Source organism: Centruroides sculpturatus, unplaced genomic scaffold (assembly GCF_000671375.1).
Source record: "Centruroides sculpturatus isolate CEXI.00-Female unplaced genomic scaffold, Cexi_2.0 scaffold1005, whole genome shotgun sequence".
Taxonomy (NCBI): Eukaryota; Metazoa; Arthropoda; class Arachnida; order Scorpiones; family Buthidae; genus Centruroides; species Centruroides sculpturatus.
In genome coordinates this window covers 111,823-137,331 of record NW_019385238.1, presented here as the reverse complement: position 1 = coordinate 137,331, position 25,509 = coordinate 111,823, and the positions used below count along the sequence as shown (strand labels likewise).

At 31.1% G+C, this 25,509-nt stretch overlaps 1 protein-coding gene across 1 annotated transcript; it reads left to right on the top strand.

The window, feature by feature from the left end:
- Positions 1 to 16,213: 16,213 nt before the first annotated feature.
- Positions 16,214 to 21,214, top strand: LOC111636569 (tigger transposable element-derived protein 1-like). The gene is made up of 4 exons (XM_023381846.1): positions 16,214 to 16,533; positions 16,780 to 17,903; positions 20,419 to 20,713; positions 21,003 to 21,214. Exons 1-4 carry the CDS (start codon positions 16,314 to 16,316, stop codon positions 21,212 to 21,214), a joined length of 1,851 nt encoding a protein of 616 aa, XP_023237614.1. The 5' UTR covers positions 16,214 to 16,313.
- Positions 21,215 to 25,509: the final 4,295 nt, after the last annotated feature.

The following is a 25,509-nucleotide window of genomic DNA, read 5'->3' as shown; positions in this document are numbered from 1 at the left end:
GCTTTTGTTAATTGATGAACTGTCTTAGAAAGTTTAAGTTATTTATTAGGTTATTTAGGTTGAATTTAAAAAAATGTAAATATTTTAGTATATCTAAAATGTAATAAAAATTTTAAACGTTGAAGATGAACAGAAGTGCTTCATACATTATACAAAAAAATAAATACATTAATTCTCCTATAACGCGGCAAAAAATTGCGACAGTATTCGTATAAAGACGATAAAAAAAACGCGTAAAACGCGGTAAAACTTATCGTCGACTCGTGTCGCGACAGAATTGGTCGAATCTGGACCAATAGTAGACGAGCAGCCGAACTACTTACACGCTACAGAGAGTTTAGACGGGTAAGTTGAGTTTACTATCGTCTGTACAGTATGTAAATTAGATACCGTAAGTCTAATACAGCACTGTAAGTTTATACATTTCTTGTGAAAGAAACATTTCTTATTCAACGGCCATAAAAATTATTTATATTAATGATGTCTCCAAAGTTCAACGAATTTTTCGCTGAAAAATAACATCAGAAATTGCGGCCGCCGTTTGGTATGCTGCTCCACAAAAAGCAAGGTTAAGCAATGTCGACGTCGAACGGTGCACACTCGGTAAGTAATCTTATACTTTTTTGTTCATAACATAGTTTATATGGATTATTCCCCAAAAACTATACGTATATATTAAATTATACGTAAAATTATACGGATACGCTTGATTTGACATTCTTGTCGGTCACACCCTGCATAAATCGTATTGGCCGTGAAACGTTACTGAATTATATCCGAATCGCAAATCAGACATAACAAATATATCTAAGCGACCAATCTGCTAGCAATGCGCATTAATGCCAAGTAACAGTTATAATAACTATAACGTTCAATTGTGCAATGTTTATATGACTTCTTATAAAAAACACACAGATTAGAAATGACTATTTACATTTATTACATATTTACAAAAAGTCATCAGTAACCTTAACATCTGACCCATTTCCAACAAGGAAGGGAGTTTTTGTTTACAAAGTAATAAGACACTTAGCGCGTTGTTGTCATTAACAGTGTGGAGTGGGTGCAGCTTTCTTGACAAAACCTTAACATCTGACCCATTTCCAACAAGGAAGGGAGTTTACTTGACAGCTTACTTGACACCCTGTTGTGAAAGTAATAAACTTTAACTGACTTTGACAGATTTCACTAGTTACTAAGAATAACAAGTGGGAAGCAGTTGTTTAAACAGTAATAAAACACTTGGCGGTTTATTAAGTGACTCTCCTGCTCTACTCATATTACTGCAAAAGCAATAAACAGTTAACACTGGACATTGAAACAAGGTGAATTCCTATTCGATTACAAAGGAACCGACAACAATCAGTAAAAGTTGAGATAATCTATTGGCGAATGAGACCTGATCTGTTTATTTTAAAGATGTATCGTCTCTAATTACAGGAAAATAATGTAAATAAAACATTATAAGGAAAGAAAAGTATCAAAATAGCAAACAAAATAATAATCTCTGATTATCGGTGGCCGAGATTTCACGATATTAAAATAAAAACGGCTGAAGCTACACACGCGATGATGAACGATTAGTTATGTCAACCTGTAGCACGCTTGAGTGCACACCTAAGTCCCTCCAGCTCGATTTCCTCACCCCTATTAAAGCGCAAATCGGACCAGTCCACTTTAAACACCTTTGCTAACAGATAAAACATCCTGGCGTATTAAGTGATTAGTTTCCGGAGATGTGCAATCGATCAGCAACCTGACAAACTCATTGAGCGAAGCTGAGCTTAGTTTATTCAAGTTTGCCGAATTGATTAATTTCATATCATCAAAATATCCTGTTACAGCACTCGGTCTTTAAAATAAGAACAAATATGATAAATCAGTTTTGTTGTAAATATGATAAATCAGTTGTTTTGTTAATATCACGTATAACAAATTTCAATCACCTCACAATTCAAAGTTGTTAGAAACAGTACAGTCAGAAGCTATATTGTCTACCACTTTAATTTTGGACTTGGAAGCCTTACTATTACAGCAGCATAATTTCCATTTTGTTTTTGAAATCAAGGTGCAATCAGGATTTCTTTTAAAATATGTTCTTGTGCATTAGAAAAAGTAATAGTACATTAACTACACTTGAATTCAAGAAAAACCAGCGATTGATGACTATTGCTCGGTATCTAAAAGCGCTTTCATCTTCAAATTACGATAGACCCCTATAATGCAAGTTCCTATAACGCATATTCCTATAACGCAGCGAAAAAATTGCGACAGTATTCGTATAAAGACGCTAAAGGAGACGTGTAAAACATCATCGCCGACTCGTGTCACGACAAAATTGGTCGAATCTGGACCAACAGTAGACGAGCAGCCAAACTACTTGCACGCTACGGAGAGTTCAGACAGGGGTAAGTTGAGTTTACTATCGTCTGTACAACATTATAATCGACTGTACAATATTAACTTAATTTATTATAACTTTATTATAATTATGGTATATATAGTAATACCTCGACTTACGCTACCCCGACTTGTGCGAACCCGGAGTTACGCGATTTTCAAATCTCATCGATTGGTCATTTCTTTGAGCGCCACGCAACTATTGGTTACTCATTTTCCCCATACTATTGTTCAGCTTACATGTTCGGAAGTGTAGCGCGGAATCGACACATAGCTACAATTTATTTTGTGTTATTTATTTCTGTATTTGTTATATATATGGAGACTTGAGAGACTGTATGTGGTAATTTCTTGTAACCGTGAACGAATCAAAAGACGAGATAAGATTAACGAAAACATTTATTAGCTTACATACATCCAACTTGGATTGTACATAAATTGCGAAATTATACCCCGATTTACGCGAATTCGACTTACGCAATTATCGCTCGGTCCCACCTATCGCGTAAGTTTGGGGTATTACTGTATATACTTTCTGCTATCCAGCGCCACACTACAGAGAGTTTAGGCGAGTAAGTTGAGTATACTATCGTCTGTACAGTATGTAAATTAACCCTTCCTAAAGCGCGTAACTTAGCCACCGCACTTGTTTCACGCGGCATCTCACAGATTCCATTTTTTTTTCTAAAATTGTAAAATTATTGACTTCGCTTCAAAAATTATAATTACATCTTTGTTTTCGCAATTTTCCCTACTTTCGAACAGTGTAAAATATTTTTATATNTGAAAAAACTGACGCAGGGCTTCTGACAGATGCCTGGTGATTTTCGAAGTGTTAAGTACCGTAAGCTTAATACAGCAATGTAATTTTATACATTTCTTGTGAAAGAAACATTTTCTATTCAACGGCCATTAAAATTATTTATATTAATGATGTCTCCAAAGTTCAACGAATTTTTCGCAGAAAAATAACTTATCAGAATTCGCGGCCGCGGTTTGGTGCGTTGCTCCGCCACAAAACAAGCTTAAACAATGGCGACGTCAAACAATGCACACTCGATAAGTAATCCTACAATTTTTTGTTTATTGCATAGTTTATACGGATTATTCCCATAAAATTATACGTGTTTTAAAAATGTTGAGTCAAATTAGTCAAGAATCGATTAATTTAATGGAAGAAAACCTTTCAAATAGCCGTAGTCCCTAAACTGCACACGTGTTGAGCTGTGATTGGCTCATGTATTTAAAGATTCCTACAACGAAAAATGCGTATAACGTGAAACGTATCTACCGCATTATAGGGGTTTCTGCTGTATTAAAATAATGACAGAAAATTCTTTGCAGAGTTTTTAGATAACTCTAAAATCAGTAAAAGAAACTTGCTTCGTCGAAGATGAATTTCTTTGTATAAAAGAATAAAAAGTAGATATGAAACTTACTATAAAACTGAATTAAAAAAACTATTGTAAAAAATGCCATTAGCGATGTTTATACTTTACGTAACAGAAGTAAAAATTACTATGGAGTTTAACTAAACATTACACGTATATAGAAATCATCCTTAACAGTAATAATGCAATGTTTCAAGGATTTATAAATAAATAAAGAAGTTTGTTAACGAATATTTTATTATAGCTAAATTAACATATTTAAAAACGTGTTTCGTTTTTTAATGTGAAATGTCTATAAGTTTTCGTGTAGCATCTCTTGTTATCAAGAACTCCGGTTATTTGAATGATGGAAGAGAAAACAGAGTACAATCCACTTAGCACCTGAAAGCAATATAAAGTGTAATAAATTAAATTTTTTAATAAATAATTCTGTATGAAAATTTTATTTAAACGTATAATTTACACAAAAGATAAATACAATTACTAAATTCATGCATTTAAAACATTTCTATAGAACTGTCTTAAAAATTACATAATCATTATACGCATTATTTTATGTAAACGTATCAAATCAACTTGAAAAAAGAACTTCAAGTATTTCAAATAAGTTTCTAAGTTCTAGGTTATATCTGAATGCCCAATATTAATTTTTGATTATAAAAAACTGCAATGTGATTATAATATAACGCAATATAACATCTCTACATTTAATTTCTACAACAATTAATATTTACCCTTAGCAAGAAATTTCTCTTAATGTAAAAAAATCCCCACATCGAAATACCGAAAAGTCTTCCTCCGAATCTCTTCATGAAACAGATGATCTGTAATGATACAATTATTAATATAATCACATATTTTGTGTGGAAAATTGGAAAAAACACACTTTAAATCTGTACTCCGGTGTGAATAAACAACAGTCATACTTTCCGATGTTGATAAAATTGTCATAGATCTGAAATAAATTAATATATTTATTACAAAATTAATGCTATGTCCAGTAATTGTAATTATTAGTCTATGTATGAATTAGAACAATACTTACGATTGAAGTAAAATATGACAATGCCCACGACACCGTTAATAATCCAACCAGAAATATCACTCCGAATATTGCGATAATCAAGCGAAAAATTACACCTGTCCGCATAAACAGAGCAATGTAGATACAGAAACAAGTTTGATGAATATAAAACAAATAATAAACACGAAAAAAGCGCTTTCCATTTCTCGTTCAATTCTTCGAAACACTCCCAAATATCCCAAAGCTTCCGCATCAGTTCATCAACAAGAGATCGTCTGCAGATTTGGGAAATTTGCAAATGAATAGAAATATTTATCAATCTTTTTCCTAGCAGTAAGCAAATAATTAGTGCAAATAAAATTATACAAAGTGCGTGTGACGCAACGTAAAAATACCAAAGTTCGAGTCCGAAAAGGCAAAGCAAAGATATTCTAGAGTCGTAATGTACTGATTGAAAAGCAGGATATCCAATGTATAAGCTCAACGTGAAAAAACACAGAAGAACGAGAACGTACAAATAGAAACAACGAAAAAGATACGGTTCATATTTTCGAAGAAATTCTTCCTCTTTCTTGAAATCTCTTATGAAATAATGAACATTAATCTTATTTCTTTTCATAATGCTGAATTGTAAACTTCCGTACAAAGAGCAACACCATAATATGAATATAAGATAAGTCTTATTATTTTCAAATAACATATAAACTTGAATGCAGTAACCTCTGGATGTTGCTATCATTGCAGTAAACAATAAAACCATACTCCATAAAAATATTTCGAGTAAATTAGAGTAAAGTGTAAAACGGTTTTGCATTTTCCTTGATCGTTTACTTCGACAATCGCAACTCTCCATCGTATCCAAAGCGAAAACTTCCATTACAGAGATCAAAGGTTGAAGTGTTCTTCCCACGCAACTTCTATACGATGACTGCATCTTAGATTATTAAAATTTTAAGTCAACTTCGTCCTTTGGTGGGTTATTAAACTGTTATTAAATTGTCTCTTTAGGTAAAATATACGACAGCACGGGTTGAATAATGTACTATTAAAGTTAAATATTTAGTACGTATTAGAAAATTTTGAAAGACTTTTCGATTCGTTGCTATCCAGTTGAGAGCTTTTGATGTAAATGTAGAAGTCTGCGCAGATGGTATTTGATTGGTTAATATCGATCAGAGAGTGGTGTGACTTTGATAAATGTTACAACAAACACGTCACAGAATTGTAAGAGCACGTGGTGCCTATAAAGAATATATAATCGATGAAGCTAATTTTACGAGATTAATTATTATAGATTCTGGAAAAAAATTTTTAAAAATATACCGATAATCGATATGAAAAGGCGTTTCTATATGTCAAATTTGACACTAGAAACACGATATAATTCCATAAATTTTTAAAACAACTAAATCTTTTTTTAGAAAGCTTGTACGTGTAGAAAAAATACCGTTTCTGATTTCTAATTTTTCGACGCATTAGAGTATCAAGTAAATAATATACAAATATTAAAGGACATATTTTTATCGGTCGCATACGTTCTCTCTGTTTTATACAACAGACGGAAAAATAAAAATTTTAACAATCCACAACCCATACTAAAATATGACGAGAAATTATTTATTGTGATATCGTCACAATTCCGGGCTGGTATTTTAAACACATTTCTAATTTATTAAATTTAAAACACATGCTCTCTATATCAACTTATTGTAATTACTTCCTTTGTCCTGCGGGACAGAAGAAATAACCCAAGTTATTTTTGTAAGTTAGTAAGGTAACGTCTGTCTCTTTTTTTCGAAAGTTGTTTTATTTTTTTAAATGCTTTCTCTTAATACTTGTCTTCTATTTTCGAAATTTTTTACCTTATTTCACTAAACTTAGTGCTGTGAATTTTAAAATTTATCGTTATGTTCTCATAAATTGCTATCTATTACACTTCGCTGTAATAGATATAAAGAGTAACAACATGTTTTGAAGATAGACATACTAACATATTTAATGGTATTCTCGAACGGTTATAATAGATTTTAAATAAACATATTTTTTTCACTAGATCGATTACTTTTTACAGAAGTTTGAAAAAGAAGATATTTAACTAGAAAAGTAACTCTCACACATTTGCTGTTAAAATGAAAACGGAAAATTTAAATAATAATGTCAAACTTCCGTTGTGAACAGTTAACATTTTGGAACTTTTATCAAATTTTAAGTTCCTCTAAATTATGCAATTTGGCAGACATCTTCAATGGAGTTATATAATGCAGTGTCTTAAAAGTAGGTTATGTTTACTAATAAACCTAATGATGACATAAATACTTGTGTAATGGCAAAATCCATTATTTATTTAACTTGTTATGGCACAATGCCAATTAATTTAGGAATTATAACTACCAACTTTTCGTAGAGTGAAATCATTAACCTTCACGTCACGTGATTCGAATAAAGTAGTTTATGTAACGATGTATTTCGAAATTATATGGGCACTTTTAATGCACGAAATTAAGTTATAGTATTTAACTATTAATTAGTGTATATAAACAAATAAATTGTTTTGCAGCAATTCAATTTTTTATCTTGTTATACGGATATTTGTGACTAATTAGTGTTTACTAAATTTTAAAGCGAAAGTAGACTGATAAGTAAACTTAATAATGACTACCCAAAATTAATAGCCTAGAACACTTTCAACGTAGTTCATGCAATCTGTTGCCAGAACTTTGAAACATTTATCATCACATAAAAGCAATGATTCTAGCAATTTTACAAAGTTTTTATTAATTAAACAAATCATACAAAGTCTTTTTAACGTTAAAGTTAGCAATGTAGATCATCTGCAGGACCATCACGAATAAATGTTCGAATATTAATAAAGCTAATTATGTTATGCATAATGAAGATAATTAAATAAGTACGTAATATTGTTTCGTTGTTTTCGGAAATTCAGAAAAAATTTATAATAAATTTGACGAATTAAATGAACCACAAAATTTATATTTAAAATTACTGCTTTATATATAATTTTCAAATTTTGGAATTTTAATTTATTAAGTCATTGTACAAATATCATAAATTAAGTATTTCTCATGGACTTACATAAGACACTTTGAAACTAGTGTACGTTGTTTGTCCATTAACGTAAGATGGAATCTAATGATAAGGCTAAAGATAATGGTAAAATGGATATACATCATTAAATGATAATTTTATATTGTTTTAAAGTATAAACGATATTTTAAAATGTCTTGTCAAACAAGAATTTATCAGAAAGTACGTTGAGAGACAAACATTTCTGCAGAAAAAGAATTCACGAAGTGAACGTAAAAATGCTTTTTATACTTTTAAATGCCTAATTGTTTACCCAACTGATGTACACTAATTAAGAAAAATTCGACCGATTTCATTATCTTAAAGGAAGTACATTCCTAATTGAACACTGCCGATGAGAAATTAAAGGTGATTTGGTCGGTTGGTTTATTGTTAATGGTACATGAGAAAGCCGTAATATCAGTCATATCATTAAATATTAGGCAAATTATAGTGGCCGAATGCGGAAACAAATACTACGACAACAATCGAATTACCAACATTTCTTTATATATAAGACATATTGTTATATAATAAAAAAATAAATATAAAATGTGAATATTTACATTATAGTAATCACTTTATATTTCAATTTTACATTTAAATTCCGTAATAATAAATTAAAACTAAAAGAATAATTACTACAGTTTTTTTTAATTACCATAAACGTAAAACAGGTTTCAATAATTAGAACCAATGGAATGGGTAAATTTCAACAATGACGAAAAATAAATATATTTAGTTAGAAACAAGTAAAAAAAAATATACTCTATATACTTCCGACTTCGAGGATTTTACAGGTCAAAACCGGCAAATAAGCGACAAGAAATAAATTAAACTTTTATCATTACCATTGACTTTATTATATAATTTGACAATTCCATGGTATATTGTTTTACTTGGTTTTAACTGAAAATATTTATTTATAATATATAATGAAACAGGTGATTTGAGTGGAGCTCTGCAGGTTTCACACTGGTTTATCCGTGATAAAAGTTTAAAGCTACCACACGATTTTAAACCTGATTCTAAATAAATATTATAAATGAAGAATATTGCAAAAATGCGAACTAAATTTTTTGAATCGAGATGTATAGATATACTAATAAATTACATAAAAATACTCAATTTGAAAAATAATCTAAAAAATAAGAAATTTAATTATCCTGATATAACAATTGTAAAAACACATGAAAAATATAAATTTTGTAAGTATAAAAAACCATGTAATGTTAAAAAGTCTATTAATTATCAGTTATTATTGTGCGTTATCAATTAAATAATATGTATTTATAATAAAAATAAAGAAAATATTATCAAGAACTACATTAAAAATATGCCAGCAACGTATTGCTGAACTTTCTCCGCGACATTTAAAATTTTGGTAGCACCATCTGTTATCATATATTACTTTTAAAATTGTTATACTTTCTACTAATATAAAATGGCATAAACTTTAATATTGAGAGTAGGGACGAGTTTTGTAAAAAGTTGTGAATGTTAATAGAGAGGTTGTGGCGCAAATTCAAATGTTACTTGTACTGCGTGCATAGTGTCGGGCGTTTTTATCTTAAAATCGTAAAATCGCGGCCACTGATTATCAGAAATTATGATTTTATCTATTATTTTGATACTTTTTTTAATAATGTTTTATTTACTTTATTTTCCTGTAAGTAAAGACGATACAGCTTTAAAATAAACGGATCAGGTTTCATTCGCCAATAGATTATCTCAACTTTCACCGATTGTTGTCGGTTCCTTTGAAATCGGATAGGAATTGACGGTGTTTCAATGTCTAGTGTTAAGTGTTTATTGCTTTAGCGGTAATATGAGAAAAGCTGAAGAGTCACTTACTTAACCACCAAGTGTTTTATTACTGTCTAAACAACTGCTTTCCACTTGTTATTCTTAATAACTAGACACGTCTGTCAAGGTCGGATAGTTTATTACTTTCACAACAGGGTATCAAGTAACCTGCCACCCACACCCACCGTTAACGACAACAATGCGCGAAGTATCTCGTTACTCTGTAAACAAAAACTCTCTTTTTTGTTAGAGGTGGGTCAGATGTCAAGGTTGCTATTTCATTCTATTGAACAGAATGTTTTCGTTGATATTCAAGAATCAGTTTTGTCAGAACTGTTTACTTTTAATACATTTTTTATAATTGATTTCCGCTTCGGTTATAAAATTGTTTTTATCATGTTTTAAATCGATTTGTCTTAAATTATACTTGTATAAAATTTATGAATTAAAATTGCAATGAACATTTCTTACTTTCAAGAAATATTAATTGATTATAGAAAGTTCAAGTTTGCAAAAAATGTTTTCATATCTCTTCTTCGTAATGACATATATATTAATAAAATATATAGCCATTTTATAAACAAGTCTTATTGTATTTGATTTTTTTTATTTCTTTGTATTTAAATCCACATTAAATTCAAATCGTCCTTTTATATTTTGTAACTATTCACATATCACATGATATGTCATTCGTTTAATTTTATACTACTTACGTAAAATCTATTTTTAACATCATTTAATTTTCTTTTATATGTTTTTAATTATTTTTTAAAGCTAATGTGATCTAATCTACGAATGGCAGCTTTTCACGCATCACATAAAATTTTTACGGGAAAGTCATCATTGCAGGCGTGACATTGCCTTTAAAGTTGTTTATCCGAGAAAGATGCCATTCAGGAACCATATTCGACGTATTACAAATAATAAATATACACACTTTTTAAAAATTCTAATTTCTAATGAATATGTTTTAAATAATTAAAAGCTATACGTGTTTAAGCAAGTGATTTCGAAAGGAGCTTTCTAATGAAGGAATTAAACTATTGAAAACAATCGGATGTTGTTTTGAAATAGAATAAAAATAAATATTTTATATGGCATAATTAAGAGCAATACATTGCATTATCGCCATCAACTACTTTTTACGGCTGACTCGAGGAACACATGATTTGTGATGTGCACGAATGATGTCAACCAGGTAATAAAACGTTCATTCTTACATTTCAGTCGATGAATATAAAAAATTGTGTTTTCTTGAAACTGATCTAGTCTCTGCTGCCTGTATATAAAAATAAAATTTATTGGAAAACAACAACAAAAAATTGGAAGTAATATGTTACTTCGGAAATCCACTTTTTCATTGAAATTCCAATTTGTTCTTCTAAGTAAACAAGTTTAACTGCAAAGGCCATGCCTTAGTATTTTCTAAACCTACGTTTCTCTTCTCAGCACTTTTTTCATCTGAATTTGCTTTTTCCTCCCCTTTTCACAAGATCGCCACTTTATTGCTTACTAATTATGTTTTTCAAGTTGAGAAAAAAAAACACGAAGTGTATTGGTTTGTTATTATCCAATAAAACAATGATAAATTTCCTTAAACGTGATTTGTTAAAATGTGTTAGCTACATCTTGTTCTACTTGCTTGATTAGACATTCCTGTCGGTCACACCCTGCATAAAACGTATTGGCCGTGAATCGTTACCGAACTATATCCGAATCGCAAATCAAAGATAACAAATATATATAAACGACCAATCTGCCAGCAATGCACATTAATGCCAAGTAACAGTTATAATAACTATAACGTTTAATTGTGCAACGTTTTTATGACTTCTCAGGAGAAAAAACACACAGATTAGAAATGACTATTCATATTTATTACATGTTTACAAAAAAAAAGTGGTTCTCTTGCCACAAATACATATTTACAAAAAAAATACATCGAAGATGAAGGAGAGAGGGTCAGAACCTCGTCCATGAGTCAACTTCGTCGACTACTGCACTCAGTTGCTTGGGCTTACTTGCGACAAGACTTTCGCAAAATATGCCCTCGCGCAGTTTCTCCAACGACCTCTGACAATTTCCTAGAGTTCGTCGGGAGTTGCTGCCTGAATGGGGCCGTCGCTAAGCTGTGCCCATAAATTACTCTATTGGGTTGAAGTCTGCCCCTTCCCCAGCCATCCCATGTCTATGAGGTAATGCTGCTCACACAGCCATTGCTGTGTTCTGCGGGCCGTGTGGACCGGGGGCGGTCATTAACAAACCAGCATTGTGTCCCCGAACACTGCTCTCATGGATGGCACCAGCATATCTTGTAATATGTCTGTATATTGGGTAGTGTCCAAATGGCCGTCAATTTTGACCAAGTCCTTGGGTCCCGCAGAACTCATTAATCCCCAGATACCTGCAAACAGAAAACGTCAAATCAAGTAGTGATCTATAACACATGGACAAAAAACAAAAAAATGTAAAAACTCACCTATAGAAATGCGACCGCTTTGTTGGGTGCACCACACGTATTTCCAGTTAAAACGCATCGAGGGTGGTCGGCACACCTAAACGGTCCCGCTGTTCTCGGAACAGAATATTTTTTCGTTCGAAAAAAAATTACCGCAGACCAGTCTGCCACAGTCCATCGAGAATAAGTCTGGGCAAAGCGCAGTCTATCGAATTCATTTCCAACCATCAAGATCTGTTTTTGGCAGCTCGTTTCCCATGAAGGTTATCTTGTTGTAACCTATTAATAAAACAAATATATATATTATCCTGTTTCCTACATTTCTGTGTACGCAAGAACGCGTTAACACAGTTGTATTTCTGTAATACTGACACTACCATCGAGATACATTTCGATCAGAGTGTCAGTGTCATACTACAAATGTTACATACCTTCGTTTTATAGTCGATATCGACACGTCTAAATTCTGCTTCATTCTGTGTTGCCGCTGTTTTAAAAGGCTCGCCTCGCTGCTGCTTCGAACGCGAGCATCCTCTTCATCAGTTGTCTTCCGGGCTCGGCCCAGTGCCTTTCTCGGCAACACAGAGCCTGTGTCCCGATGCAATTTCAAGATTCTCGATACAGCTCTGGTCGATATCTTAAACATGGCAGCAATCTCTTCTTGTGTTGCACCTTCTTCATTATGCTTCACGATTAATAGTCGGATCTCTTTTCTAATTGCCTTTGGCATATTGCTTCTATTAGTTTAGCACTTCGGCAAACGGCTTTATATACAGTCGCTTCCCTCGACACGTCATGCAAATGATCCCCTGACTGTTGCAGGGGCTCATTTGCATTGAGATATGTAATCACACTTCCTACCTTCGTCCGTGCGCCTTACTTGTTTCGGCTTGTTTCTTGTACATGTGGTTGGAAGCGGCACATCAGCTAATCTGTCGACTGCGCCAATTCTTGTACGACTCGTGCTTATGGAGTGTACAATTGTTTCAAATATGTCAAAGGCAATAGTAAAAACTACTGAACTAACTTTAATTATAACAATTAATTATGTACAACGACTAGGCAGACATCTTTCTCCTTCGTCTTGTAAAAAACAACTAGTGCACCCTGCTTTTTTTCTCTTCTCGCCTCCTCGCGGGATTTTTTTTATAGAAACTTTTTACAAAAGTATTAAAAATTAATTTTATTTTATATTTGAATGTTACTTATATTACGAATTTATCGGTTATATTTCTAAGCATTTTTTAATAATTTTAAATATATTTTCTGTTTATATAATCTGTCTGCAGTATCTGTATTCGGTTTATGGCATCTGATGTCGCATTTCAATCTGCAAGAACCCTCTCCATCTTTCTCTCTATCCACACACCATTCCTCGTTAATTCCTTTTTCACTACACGCTAAGTATACTCTGTCGTACCGAGTTTGTGTAGGTCTTTTTCTCTTTCTCCTTTTATGTGGAATGTATTGCATTGACATTTTCGGAAGTCTCTCGTCACTTATTCTTTTTACATCTCCAAACCAAATAAGTTGTTTTCTTTTTATTTCTTCCGAAACCATTTCCTTCGGTGCCATTAAGTCTTTGATTTACTAATTTGTTATTCTTTCTCTTTTTTGAGATTTTGCACTCATCTTTTCAATGCATCCATTTCAATCGTCGTTGCTTTTCTCTTCTCTTCCCCAGTTTTTCTCCATGCATAACAGAATGCATTAAACAATAGCATTATATACATATATAAATATATTTTTCTTTACTTCACTAGTTTCGTTCGTGTATGATGGAGTCTGAGCAAGTTACGTCGATTTGGGTCCTACCCAACGAAATTTTCTTTAAAATATTCAGATATTTACAATTGGAAAATTTAGTTAATACTACTAACGTGTGTGTGAGGTTCATGAGCATCATTTTCACAATCAGGCCAGTTTCTATATATTTACATAAAGTAATTTAAATTAATTCGTTTATGTTAAAAAAGTAAATTCAAACGTTGTCAGTTGACTATTTTCTTTTACGGGGAGAGGGCAGAAAAATTAGAATCTTTACTAACAAGTTCAAATTTTAGACTAATACCTTAATTACCGTAAGTTGAATGACCCAAGAAGGTTAAAATTACGTTTATAGTGACGTGGAGAAGCGAGAACAAACACGTGTAACCGTTGCACGTGTTCAGTTNAAAAAAAAAACTTACTTGGTGAAATACAATGTGTACTGGATGTACATACCTGGTACAAAATATTTTTCAATTGCTTGAATATACTTTAAAGAAAGTTATAATTAAATATAGCTTTATAAAGAAACGTACATAAAAATAACATAAAATATTCTTTAATTTAAAATCTTTAAACAATGCACGTAGTCATATCGCTCTCTACGGACGGCTAATGGAGGAAATTGAAGACGGTTGCAAAGCGTACATGCAGGCGGACTGCCAAATCCCTAGGGTGCCGTACTGGTCAATGTCAGACACCTCTTTTGTCGCACCACTAGTATATCTAAAAGGACGCGACAGGGTTGTTGTAGATTTGAAACTTTTCTTGCCATAGCTGTAAACATGTAAATATATTAAACTTAATAGATTGTCCGTCATTTATTTTTTAATTGATTCGTTTCAGGAGTAGATGTCCACAGAAATTTACAAAATTTACAACTTTTTGGTCACTCTCATTGAAATGGAAAAATAACTGCCTTTATTACATTAATAATACGAAGATAAATATATGAAAACATCAATTATTATTGTATATTAATATATGTTATTTAAATATTTAGTCACGTGTTTTGTTCCGCTCACGTAAATTTTTTAATCTATAAAAATAAACAGAAATAATCCTGAAATTTTTTACGCATTTTTAGTTGCATTTATATTTTCTTGGTATTCTGTAATAAAAATTAATTATTGAAAGGTTCAAAAAAACACAGCCTATTAAAAAGAACTATGAAACTCCTAACTTTCAGAATTGCTCGTCTTTACAGTTATATTTGATAAATGTCTGCACTTTATACTTTCACAAATTTTATAAACTATTTATCGATTCAGATATATTTTGCACCTAATTACTTATTTACTTATCAATATTAATTATGTTTTGCATTGAATAACGAACAGCATTAGAGATTTCTCTCGGTTTTATTTGAATTATTCGAGTTTATCGCCAATATAAAGTTAATTACTTAGTTTGCACATGTAACATACGTGTATGATCTTGTAAATAATTTCACAAGACAAAGACTTTTCCTAATATTCTATCGGAGGAAAAATAATTGTCTAGTGTTTTCTTTATCTCGCCGCTAGGAAGGTAATTGTGTTCATGCTTGTTTTGATTCCAGGTAGGTTTATACGTTACTTGTTTCGTGTCGATATATAATATATGACTCAAAAAATTTTATCGAATGGATTAAGTACGAGATTTAGTCAGTTATTATAAGTAATAATTTCAAAACATTCAATAAATAACTTATAAGTATTTGTATCGTATTCGTTTTTCCTAAAAATAGTGTTATTTTTTCTTACATTACAATTATTTAAATTTTTAAATTCACATTTACTTTTACTTAAACGGATAATTTGTTCATTTTGTTTCCCATGGATAAACCAATTTTAAACAAATGCAATTTTTTGGTCATATACAGTCGACCCCCCTATAACGTACGTTCCAATAACGACAATTCCTATAACGTAGCGAAAAAATTGTAGAAACTGTCGTATAACGTACCTCCTATAACGTCGTTTCGCGACAAGATTGATAGAGTCTGGACCAATAGTAAATGAGCAGCCGAACTACTTTCCTCCGACCCTGCGCCACGCTACGGAGCGGCTAAATTGAGTTTGCTATCGTCTGTTTAGTATTATATATAAATTATATATAAATTAGGTACTGTACATATAATTATATATTAATTATATATAAATTAGGTACTGTATATATAATTATATATTAACTTAATTTATTGTAACTTTATTATAATTAAATATATAATTTCCGCCGTCTAGCGTGGCGTCACGCTATGGAGATTTTCGGAGGTAAGTTGAGTTTAATGTCGTCTGTTTAGTATTATATATAAATTATATATAAATTAGGTAATGTAAGTCTAATACAGTACTGTAATTTTATAATTTTTACGTTATCTAAAATTTTGTCTTTAGCCATCATGACTTCTACCATGGAGAAGAATTCTAAGAGCAGAAAACGTATATCCTTTGAAGAAAAACTTAAAATTTTGGATCGGTTAAAATCTGGTGAGAAAGTAATGGTCATTGCTAACGATTTAAAATTAAGCGGGTCAACAATTCGAACAATAAAAGATAATGAAAACAAAATAAGGGCTAGAATTTCCTCTGGAGCTTTAGTAAGTTTGAATAAAACTGCTCGTATAAAGGACACTTTAATGCCTAAAATGGAAAAATGTTTGATGTTATGGATAGAAGATTGCATTTCAAAGAATTTTCCTTTGAGTAGTAATGTGATAATGCAAAAGGCAACAAAGATTTACCAGCATTTAAAACAGCTCGAATCCGTTTCTTTTAATGAATCACATCGACACGAATTTAAAGCCAGTAACGGTTGGTTTAACAGATTTAGGAATCGATTTTCCTTGCGCAATGTCAAAGTTGTAGGAGAAAGCGCATCAGCCGACACAGAAGCAGCCGAGAGATTCCGAGAAAATTTTCTCAAAATTGTAGAAGATGGAAATTACACTGCAGATCAAGTATATAACGCCGACGAAACCTCGTTATATTGGAAGAAAATGCCCGGACGCACTTACATCTCGAAAAATGAAAAGTCTGCTTCAGGATTTAAGGTTTCCAAGGATAGGATCACTATACTTTTATGTTCAAACGCATCTGGAGATAACGTTACAAAGCCCATGTTAATTACCCGTTCATTAAACCCACGAGCAATGAAAGGAGTTGACAAATCAACTCTTCCTGTTTTCTGGCGAGCAAATAAAAAGGCATGGGTAACAGGTGTTTTATTTCGCGATTGGTTTTACAATTGCTTTGTGCCGGAAGTGGAAGAGTACTCAAAAAGAAAAAATATCAGTTTCAAGGCTTTGTTACTGGTTGATAACGCGCCAGGACACACAGATTTAAATCATCCGGCTGTTAAATTAATATTTTTACCTCCCAATACGACATCAATCCTACAACCACAAGACCAGGGAATAATTAAATCATTTAAATCATTGTATATACGGCACACATTTGAACACATTTTACAAAATATTGATTGTAATCCAAATACTACTACAGTACCGGACTTGTGGAAAGATTTTTCAATTTTAAATAGCATTGAAATTATTTCGTTATCTCTGAAGAAACTAAAATGTTCGACTCTGAATGCCTGTTGGGGAAAATTATGGCCTGAAGTTGTTATTAGAGAAGATCGTTTAACTTCCGTAACAACAGAAGTAAATCGCATAATAAATATTGCCCACACTTTAGGTGGAGAGGGATTCGTCGACATGAACGAGGAAGATGTTATTGAATTAATTAATACTAACCAACAGTTAGATGAAGAAGAACTTATGCAACTGGCAGAGTTGTCCGAATCAAGCGGTGAAGAAGACTCATTACAAATTTTCTGTGAGCCAGAACAATACTTTAATTTAGAAATCTTAAATAAAGCATTAGAATTGGCAAAAAATCTAGAAGAACTTTTTACGAATAATGATCCATCAACAAAGCGCTCTGAGGAATTTAAGAAAAAATTCAAAGATTGTTTAGCTCCATATTTTAAAGTAAAAGAAGATTTAGAAAGTAACAATAATAAATTGTTGAGAACATAAGAAGATACCCTTTCAGACTACGAAAATAATAGAGAAGAAACAAGTGAATTTTTAAGCTATGAAATATTACAACCAACATTTAAAAGAGGATGTCGTTGGATCCTAATTATAGATAGCTCTGACAGTGAATAAATGTAAAAAAAAAAGTGTAACTGCTTCTTTTATTTAAAAATGTTTTGCTATTCATTTTGCGTTAATTACAATATTTGTTTGTTTTGAAAGGAACTAAAATATATTTTAACAGTTACATATTAAATATTTATTTTACATCTTTCTTAAGTATCTATGTAAATGTATGTTTATGCATATGTAAACTGTATGTGAGCCGCTCATTTGCCAAAACGATAAGTTCATAAAAGAAAAGGTAGAAAATATGCATTGATAAATTTTTTACATTTCTTGTGAAAGAAACATTTCTTATTCAACGGCCATAAAAATTATTTATATTAATGATTTCTCCAAAGGTCAAGTTATTTTTCTGCGAAAAATTCGTTATCAGATATCGCGGCCGTCGTTTCGTGTGCTGTTCCGCGACTAAAAGAAGCTTTGAGCAACAGCGTAGTCGAACGGTACACACTCGGTAAGTAATCCTATAATTTTTTGTTTATAGCATAGTTTATACAGATTATTCCCAAAAAATTATACGTGTTTTGGAAATGTTGAGTGGAATTAGTCTAGAATCGGTTAATTTTATAGAAGAAAACCTTTCGAACAGCCTTAGTCCGTAAAGTTCCCACCTATCAGGCTGCGATTGGCTCATGTATTTAATCGTTCCTACAACGTAATTTTCGGTTCGCGTGGAACGTATCTAAGCGTTATAGGGGGGTCTACTGTATAACGATATATGACCAATTCCAGTAAAAAATAATTGAAGTGAGTCTACAAGAGGTAAAACGAAACTACTTCTTCAATTGCATAATTCCACGGTTTGTATATAAACTCATCCTAACAATTCAAACAATACAATTGTATCGACATTACGGACAATGGGCTATCTAAAATCCTTGTTACGTACTTTTGGAAATTATCGTGCAAACTTTCACGATTAAATATTTTATAATTAATTTTATAAACAGAAAATATATTTGAAATTATTAGAAAATGTTATACGTGTTTCTAGAAATTTTTAAAATTCGATTTTATTCGCATAAATCTCGGAATAGAAATTCCTTGTGAAATAGGAATGTGTTTCATTCACACGAAGTTATTTCATGTACGAATGTAATGAATCGAATTTAAATTATGATATTTGTGATTCGTTTCAAATTATTAAAAAATCGTTCGAGAACATAAGACTTCGAAAATTGTTAAATATTCATTAAAGACTGAACTAATCGTCCAATTTGTATTTTCTTTTGATGATAAAAAAACACTAAAATTGTGTAATACTTTAGTACTTTCAATTATGTATAAAGTAATTACGTTTTATATTTATAATATAAAAGTCAAAATATATATGTACGTATGTTTGTTTTTACATTACGCAAATAGTTCTGTGCACGTTCAGGAAATTTAACATGAATAATGTTTCACATCCGAATCGCGCTAAAATAGATTTTTTTCGTGTCAACCATTCTTATATTGAAATATTGTTGTAATTAATCTTGTAATTTTTACTGTTAAGTTTTTGTTTTGTTTCTTTCTTTGTGTTCTTCCAAGATTTTGTGTTGTTCAGTTTCATTATTGTAAATACTCGAGTCAATTAATGCATATTTTAGTTACTAAAACTATTGACTTTATCATCCTTTTTTAACCAAACCTAACCACCACGCATTAAACAGCAAAAACGATGCTTGACACATGTCAATATCTATACATATAAATAAAANGAAATAATGACCGATACAGTATAGATTATATTTTAATTTGTATAAGAATTTAATATATAAAAAACGATAACACAACATCGAAACTCGCGCCCTCTATATTACAACTTTTAAAACTTCGAGTGAGTTTTTAAAAAAAAAACGATTTGCTCTTAAAAAAATATGATTCGCTGTTAGTTTTTAATGAAAATGTGATTGGTTAGTATTTTATATAAGTTACTTTTTAAAAAGTATTAGTTTTATATTTAAGCTGTAATCATGGGGATGTATGGTTTTCTAGTTACTTACGGAGACTATAAAATATACTCATCTTCTTCAATTCTGTACCGTACTTTGGACGCTTGCGTTTCTGCAATAAAAAATTTCTCGTTTGATGTTCCCCGTGATTTTCCATTTATTCTCCGCTATTTCAAAGTCAAAGATATTTGGAAAGGAGAAGGAAAATACGGTTTTATAATTGCTGGCGAGAATGGAAGAATTAACAAAGTATGTAATAAATTATACGGTTCGTTCGAACGATGTGCGGAAGATATGAGAGAAATATGTTTAGAAAATGATAAGAAAACTTTAGTAGTGTTTAAAGAGATAAGTCCAGGAATGAAATATTATAAATTTTTTAAAATTTTCTAAGGGTGACAAAGTTGATTAATATATATTTCAAACATCCTAGTACTTGTGTAATTGCCGATTCTTCCCAATCTGGAAAAACCACATTGGTGAAGAGAATGATTCACAACGAAATTTATGAAAATCCTCCAAAGAAGATTTTATGGTGTTACTCCGTATATTTACCGTTTTTTCAAGAAGAAAAAGATATTACATTTATGTACGGCTTACCCGAATCTGTTCAAGGATGGGATTTGATAATAATCGATGATCTGATGCACGAACTGTCTCCAAAAACAACATTTTTGTTTTCGACAGAATCTCATCACTGTAAGTGTGATTTTAATAATGCAAAATTTGTTTCTGAAAAAATAAGATTATGAGAGATATAAGTTTAAATACACATTATTTGATTTAATTAAAAAATAATCGTGATGAGAGTCAGGTGAATTGTTTAGGTCGCCAAGCTTTTGCAGGAAAATTTAATTTTTTCATGGATGCATACAAAAAAGCAACAGAAAAGAAATTTGGTTATTTGTTATTAGATTTTTATCCTAAAACAGATAAGAAATTTTCTGTGAGAGATTCTTGTTTTTCAGACGAACAAGGTATTTTTTAGATTTACTTACCGATAAAATGAAAAACGTAAAGGAAAATTATCATATGCTAGCGCTTTTAGCGAAGACTACTTCTTCCCAACGAAAAGCCATATTAAAAGAAGCTACTCCCAATCAAGTAAAAGTGTTGTGTGAAATTTGTGATAATTTGTGGAGAGGAAATATACCCACCGATGTTCGTAAATTACGAAAATATAAAGAAATTATTATGTAATTAAGCGAAAAACGCGTTTTTTTAAATACCAAAAAAAAAATTTTGGTTAATCAATCTGGTGGATTCCTTCCTCTTCTACTGGCGCCGTTACTGTCCGTGGCAGGAGGGTTAATCGGTAAAGTAATAGGAAAAAGAATCTAATGGCGAAGCAGATGGCCTTAGTTCCTCCCGAATTACTGATGAGTTACCAAAAGCCTGAAATAAGAATTGTTTCAGAAATGAGACATACATGTCCATTTATATATATAGATATAGATAATCTTTTGATCAGCGCTGGTTCTGATTAAGTCTATGTTAAAATTAACGTTTTTGTATCCAGCTTCATCTAAAACATTACGGAAATAAAAGAAGTTGTATTACTGTTAGGTGTTGCCGTCCCTCTCTATATTAGACGCCACGAGCTGCCAACAGAACTGCCATTTGCATGTTCTTACCCTACTCTAAATTAACAAAATTAATTTCATTTACATAAATTGTTTATTAAAGTTTTATAATATACATGTGTCTGTTAAAATAACAATATGAAATTGAAGAAAGTATATGAAATAATATATATGTATGAATTGATCTTAAAGAAAATAATGAAAAATTATATAAAATCTTTTTCTAGCATTGTTTGTGCTTAAATTGAATTCTTCTTAGAATAAAATTAATACGGACTNGCAATAAATTTCTTTTATAAATTAAAAGTATAAAATTCGATAGGAATAGAATTTATATCTATTATTAGTTTACTTATTTACAACACAGGCAATAAAATTATACTCGTGCCATTTTGTGACAAAAATATTTACAAATTCTTTAAGTTTCAAAGCAGAAGTATTTTAGGATTTTTATAAAATATTTCGAAACTGTATTATATTTCCAGTCAAAACGTAAATATACCCTACACTCTTTTCAATCTGTCGATAATATAAACAATATTACATTGTAGACATTCATTGTGGTTAAATAAAGTAAATTAATCGATGTTAAAACACAAATCACATTATTACGAACAAACTGAATCCGGAATCTCTAAATGGAAAGTGTATATATAAATATATACACATATTGAATTACATGCCCAAGGTATATAAGAATATATTTATATGCGAAATTAAAGTGTAACTATTCCTCAAATTATTATAAATAAACTTTTTTCGTAAGTCAGTTGAACATAGTCATTGTCCATTCACACAACGTATAACTCTTATCCAAATACGCTTCAAAAACACAAAGCAAATAGCATGTGCTGGAATAAGCGAATAAAAATATTACGTCACACACACAAAGGCCCAATTTCGTGATTATGAATAATTTGTTTAAAAATTATTTCAATGATTACGAATTTGTGTGTGTCTTCTATATCACACATACATTCAACATATGAAGTTTCATTAATTTCTTGTAGCACCGTAATTATATGGAGGGCATTTATCGAATTTAGCATTCGTATTTACTCCAAACAATATAGTCTATACTTTTAATACAATTATCTATACAATAACGCTTATCTTGCCCCACCTTTTCCTATATATTACTGCGTTATATATCCATTATTAAACAACATTTGAATTATTTTTAGAATCTAGCGGAGACCAAACGACTTAAATCGTTTTTCTAAATTCTGTATCTTTTTAAAATATGCAATTTGCAGTGTATATTGCCGATTCTCTATTCTATTATATTGTGACTGAAGGCAACGCTTAACATTAGTGCACTTCGATACTACAAAACGAAATAATCATTAAACTTGTTTCGTACGAAATGCAATCAGCTTATAGCATGAAAATTTGGTCAATTTATGTTGCGTCTCACATACTTCGTACGTTTTTTTTCTCAGTTATTTTTTGTCCCTTTAAAAAACGCATATTAAGAAGGGATTTTTCGAAATCCCCACACGAAAATAGTAAGAGGATTAAGGCTTACCCTGAAGAACTCGGCTTCTATCGTACTATTTTAGATGCGACTTTTTGTTCTTAACTGCGTTTTAGTAGGCCACCACATTTAGTAGGGTTCTACGTAAAAACGAACGAAGTGTATTTCTTAACAATGGGAGTATTGAATATCAATGGAAGTGTTAAGAGAAAGCGGCTGGCAACATTTACAGGCTCAAATGCGGTTTTTAGCGTTTGTGTTGATAATCGAACATATTTTTAAATTCATCTAAAAATTCTCTAATCAGTATAAAAACGGTGGACCAAATTCTTGTATTCTCTGAATATGTGTAAGAATGGCTATAACGTAATTATCTTAATCTTCGCCATCGTACACAGCAATCATATTCTTAATGCGCTCCACGCAACAAATGTATTTAATAATGAAGGCAGCTATTCGTTTTCACTATTTATAGATAAATCTAGTCAAACCAAACACAAAAAATTGCCTTGTCATAACGATTTCGGTATATTTTAAGAAATTTGTTCAGAAATTACATAAAATTTAATTTCGTAAAATTATCTACAAGTTCATCGATTATATTTCTTCTTTCTAGGCAGCACGTGCTTTTACCATTCTGTGACGTGATTTGTTTTAACATTTTTCAACGTCACACCACGCTCTGTTCGATACTCACCAATCAAATACCATCTGCGGAGACTTTTACATTCACATCAAGTGGAGAACACCGACTAGAAAAGTTTTCCAAAATACTGTAATACGTATCAAATATTTAACTTTAATAGTAAATTATTCAACCCGTTCTGCAGTATTTTCTATAAAAAGATACAAATAAATAACTTTTTAATAACCCACCGAACAACCAAGTACACCTAAAATTTTACTACTTCGAGATGCAGTCGTCAAATAGAAATTGCGTGGCAACAACACTTCAGCCTTTGATCTCTGTAATGGAAGCTTTCGCTTTGGATACGATGGAGACTTGCAATTGTCAGAAGAAAAAATCAAGGAAAATTCAAAAACTTTTTACACTTTACTCTAATTTACTTGAAATATTTTTATGGGGTATGGTTTTATTCTTTACTGCATTGATAGCAACACCGAGAAGTCACTGCAATCAAATTTTTATGTCACTTGAAAATAATAAGANATTGATATATGTTATTTAAATATTTAGTCACGTGTTTTGTTCCGCTCACGTAAATTTTTTAATCTATAAAAATAAACAGAAATAATCCTGAAATTTTTTACGCATTTTTAGTTGCATTTATATTTTCTTGGTATTCTGTAATAAAAATTAATTATTGAAAGGTTCAAAAAAACACAGCCTATTAAAAAGAACTATGAAACTCCTAACTTTCAGAATTGCTCGTCTTTACAGTTATATTTGATAAATGTCTGCACTTTATACTTTCACAAATTTTATAAACTATTTATCGATTCAGATATATTTTGCACCTAATTACTTATTTACTTATCAATATTAATTATGTTTTGCATTGAATAACGAACAGCATTAGAGATTTCTCTCGGTTTTATTTGAATTATTCGAGTTTATCGCCAATATAAAGTTAATTACTTAGTTTGCACATGTAACATACGTGTATGATCTTGTAAATAATTTCACAAGACAAAGACTTTTCCTAATATTCTATCGGAGGAAAAATAATTGTCTAGTGTTTTCTTTATCTCGCCGCTAGGAAGGTAATTGTGTTCATGCTTGTTTTGATTCCAGGTAGGTTTATACGTTACTTGTTTCGTGTCGATATATAATATATGACTCAAAAAATTTTATCGAATGGATTAAGTACGAGATTTAGTCAGTTATTATAAGTAATAATTTCAAAACATTCAATAAATAACTTATAAGTATTTGTATCGTATTCGTTTTTCCTAAAAATAGTGTTATTTTTTCTTACATTACAATTATTTAAATTTTTAAATTCACATTTACTTTTACTTAAACGGATAATTTGTTCATTTTGTTTCCCATGGATAAACCAATTTTAAACAAATGCAATTTTTTGGTCATATACAGTCGACCCCCCTATAACGTACGTTCCAATAACGACAATTCCTATAACGTAGCGAAAAAATTGTAGAAACTGTCGTATAACGTACCTCCTATAACGTCGTTTCGCGACAAGATTGATAGAGTCTGGACCAATAGTAAATGAGCAGCCGAACTACTTTCCTCCGACCCTGCGCCACGCTACGGAGCGGCTAAATTGAGTTTGCTATCGTCTGTTTAGTATTATATATAAATTATATATAAATTAGGTACTGTACATATAATTATATATTAATTATATATAAATTAGCTACTGTATATATAATTATATATTAACTTAATTTATTGTAACTTTATTATAATTATATATATGCTTTCTGCCGCCTGGCAACACGCTACGGAG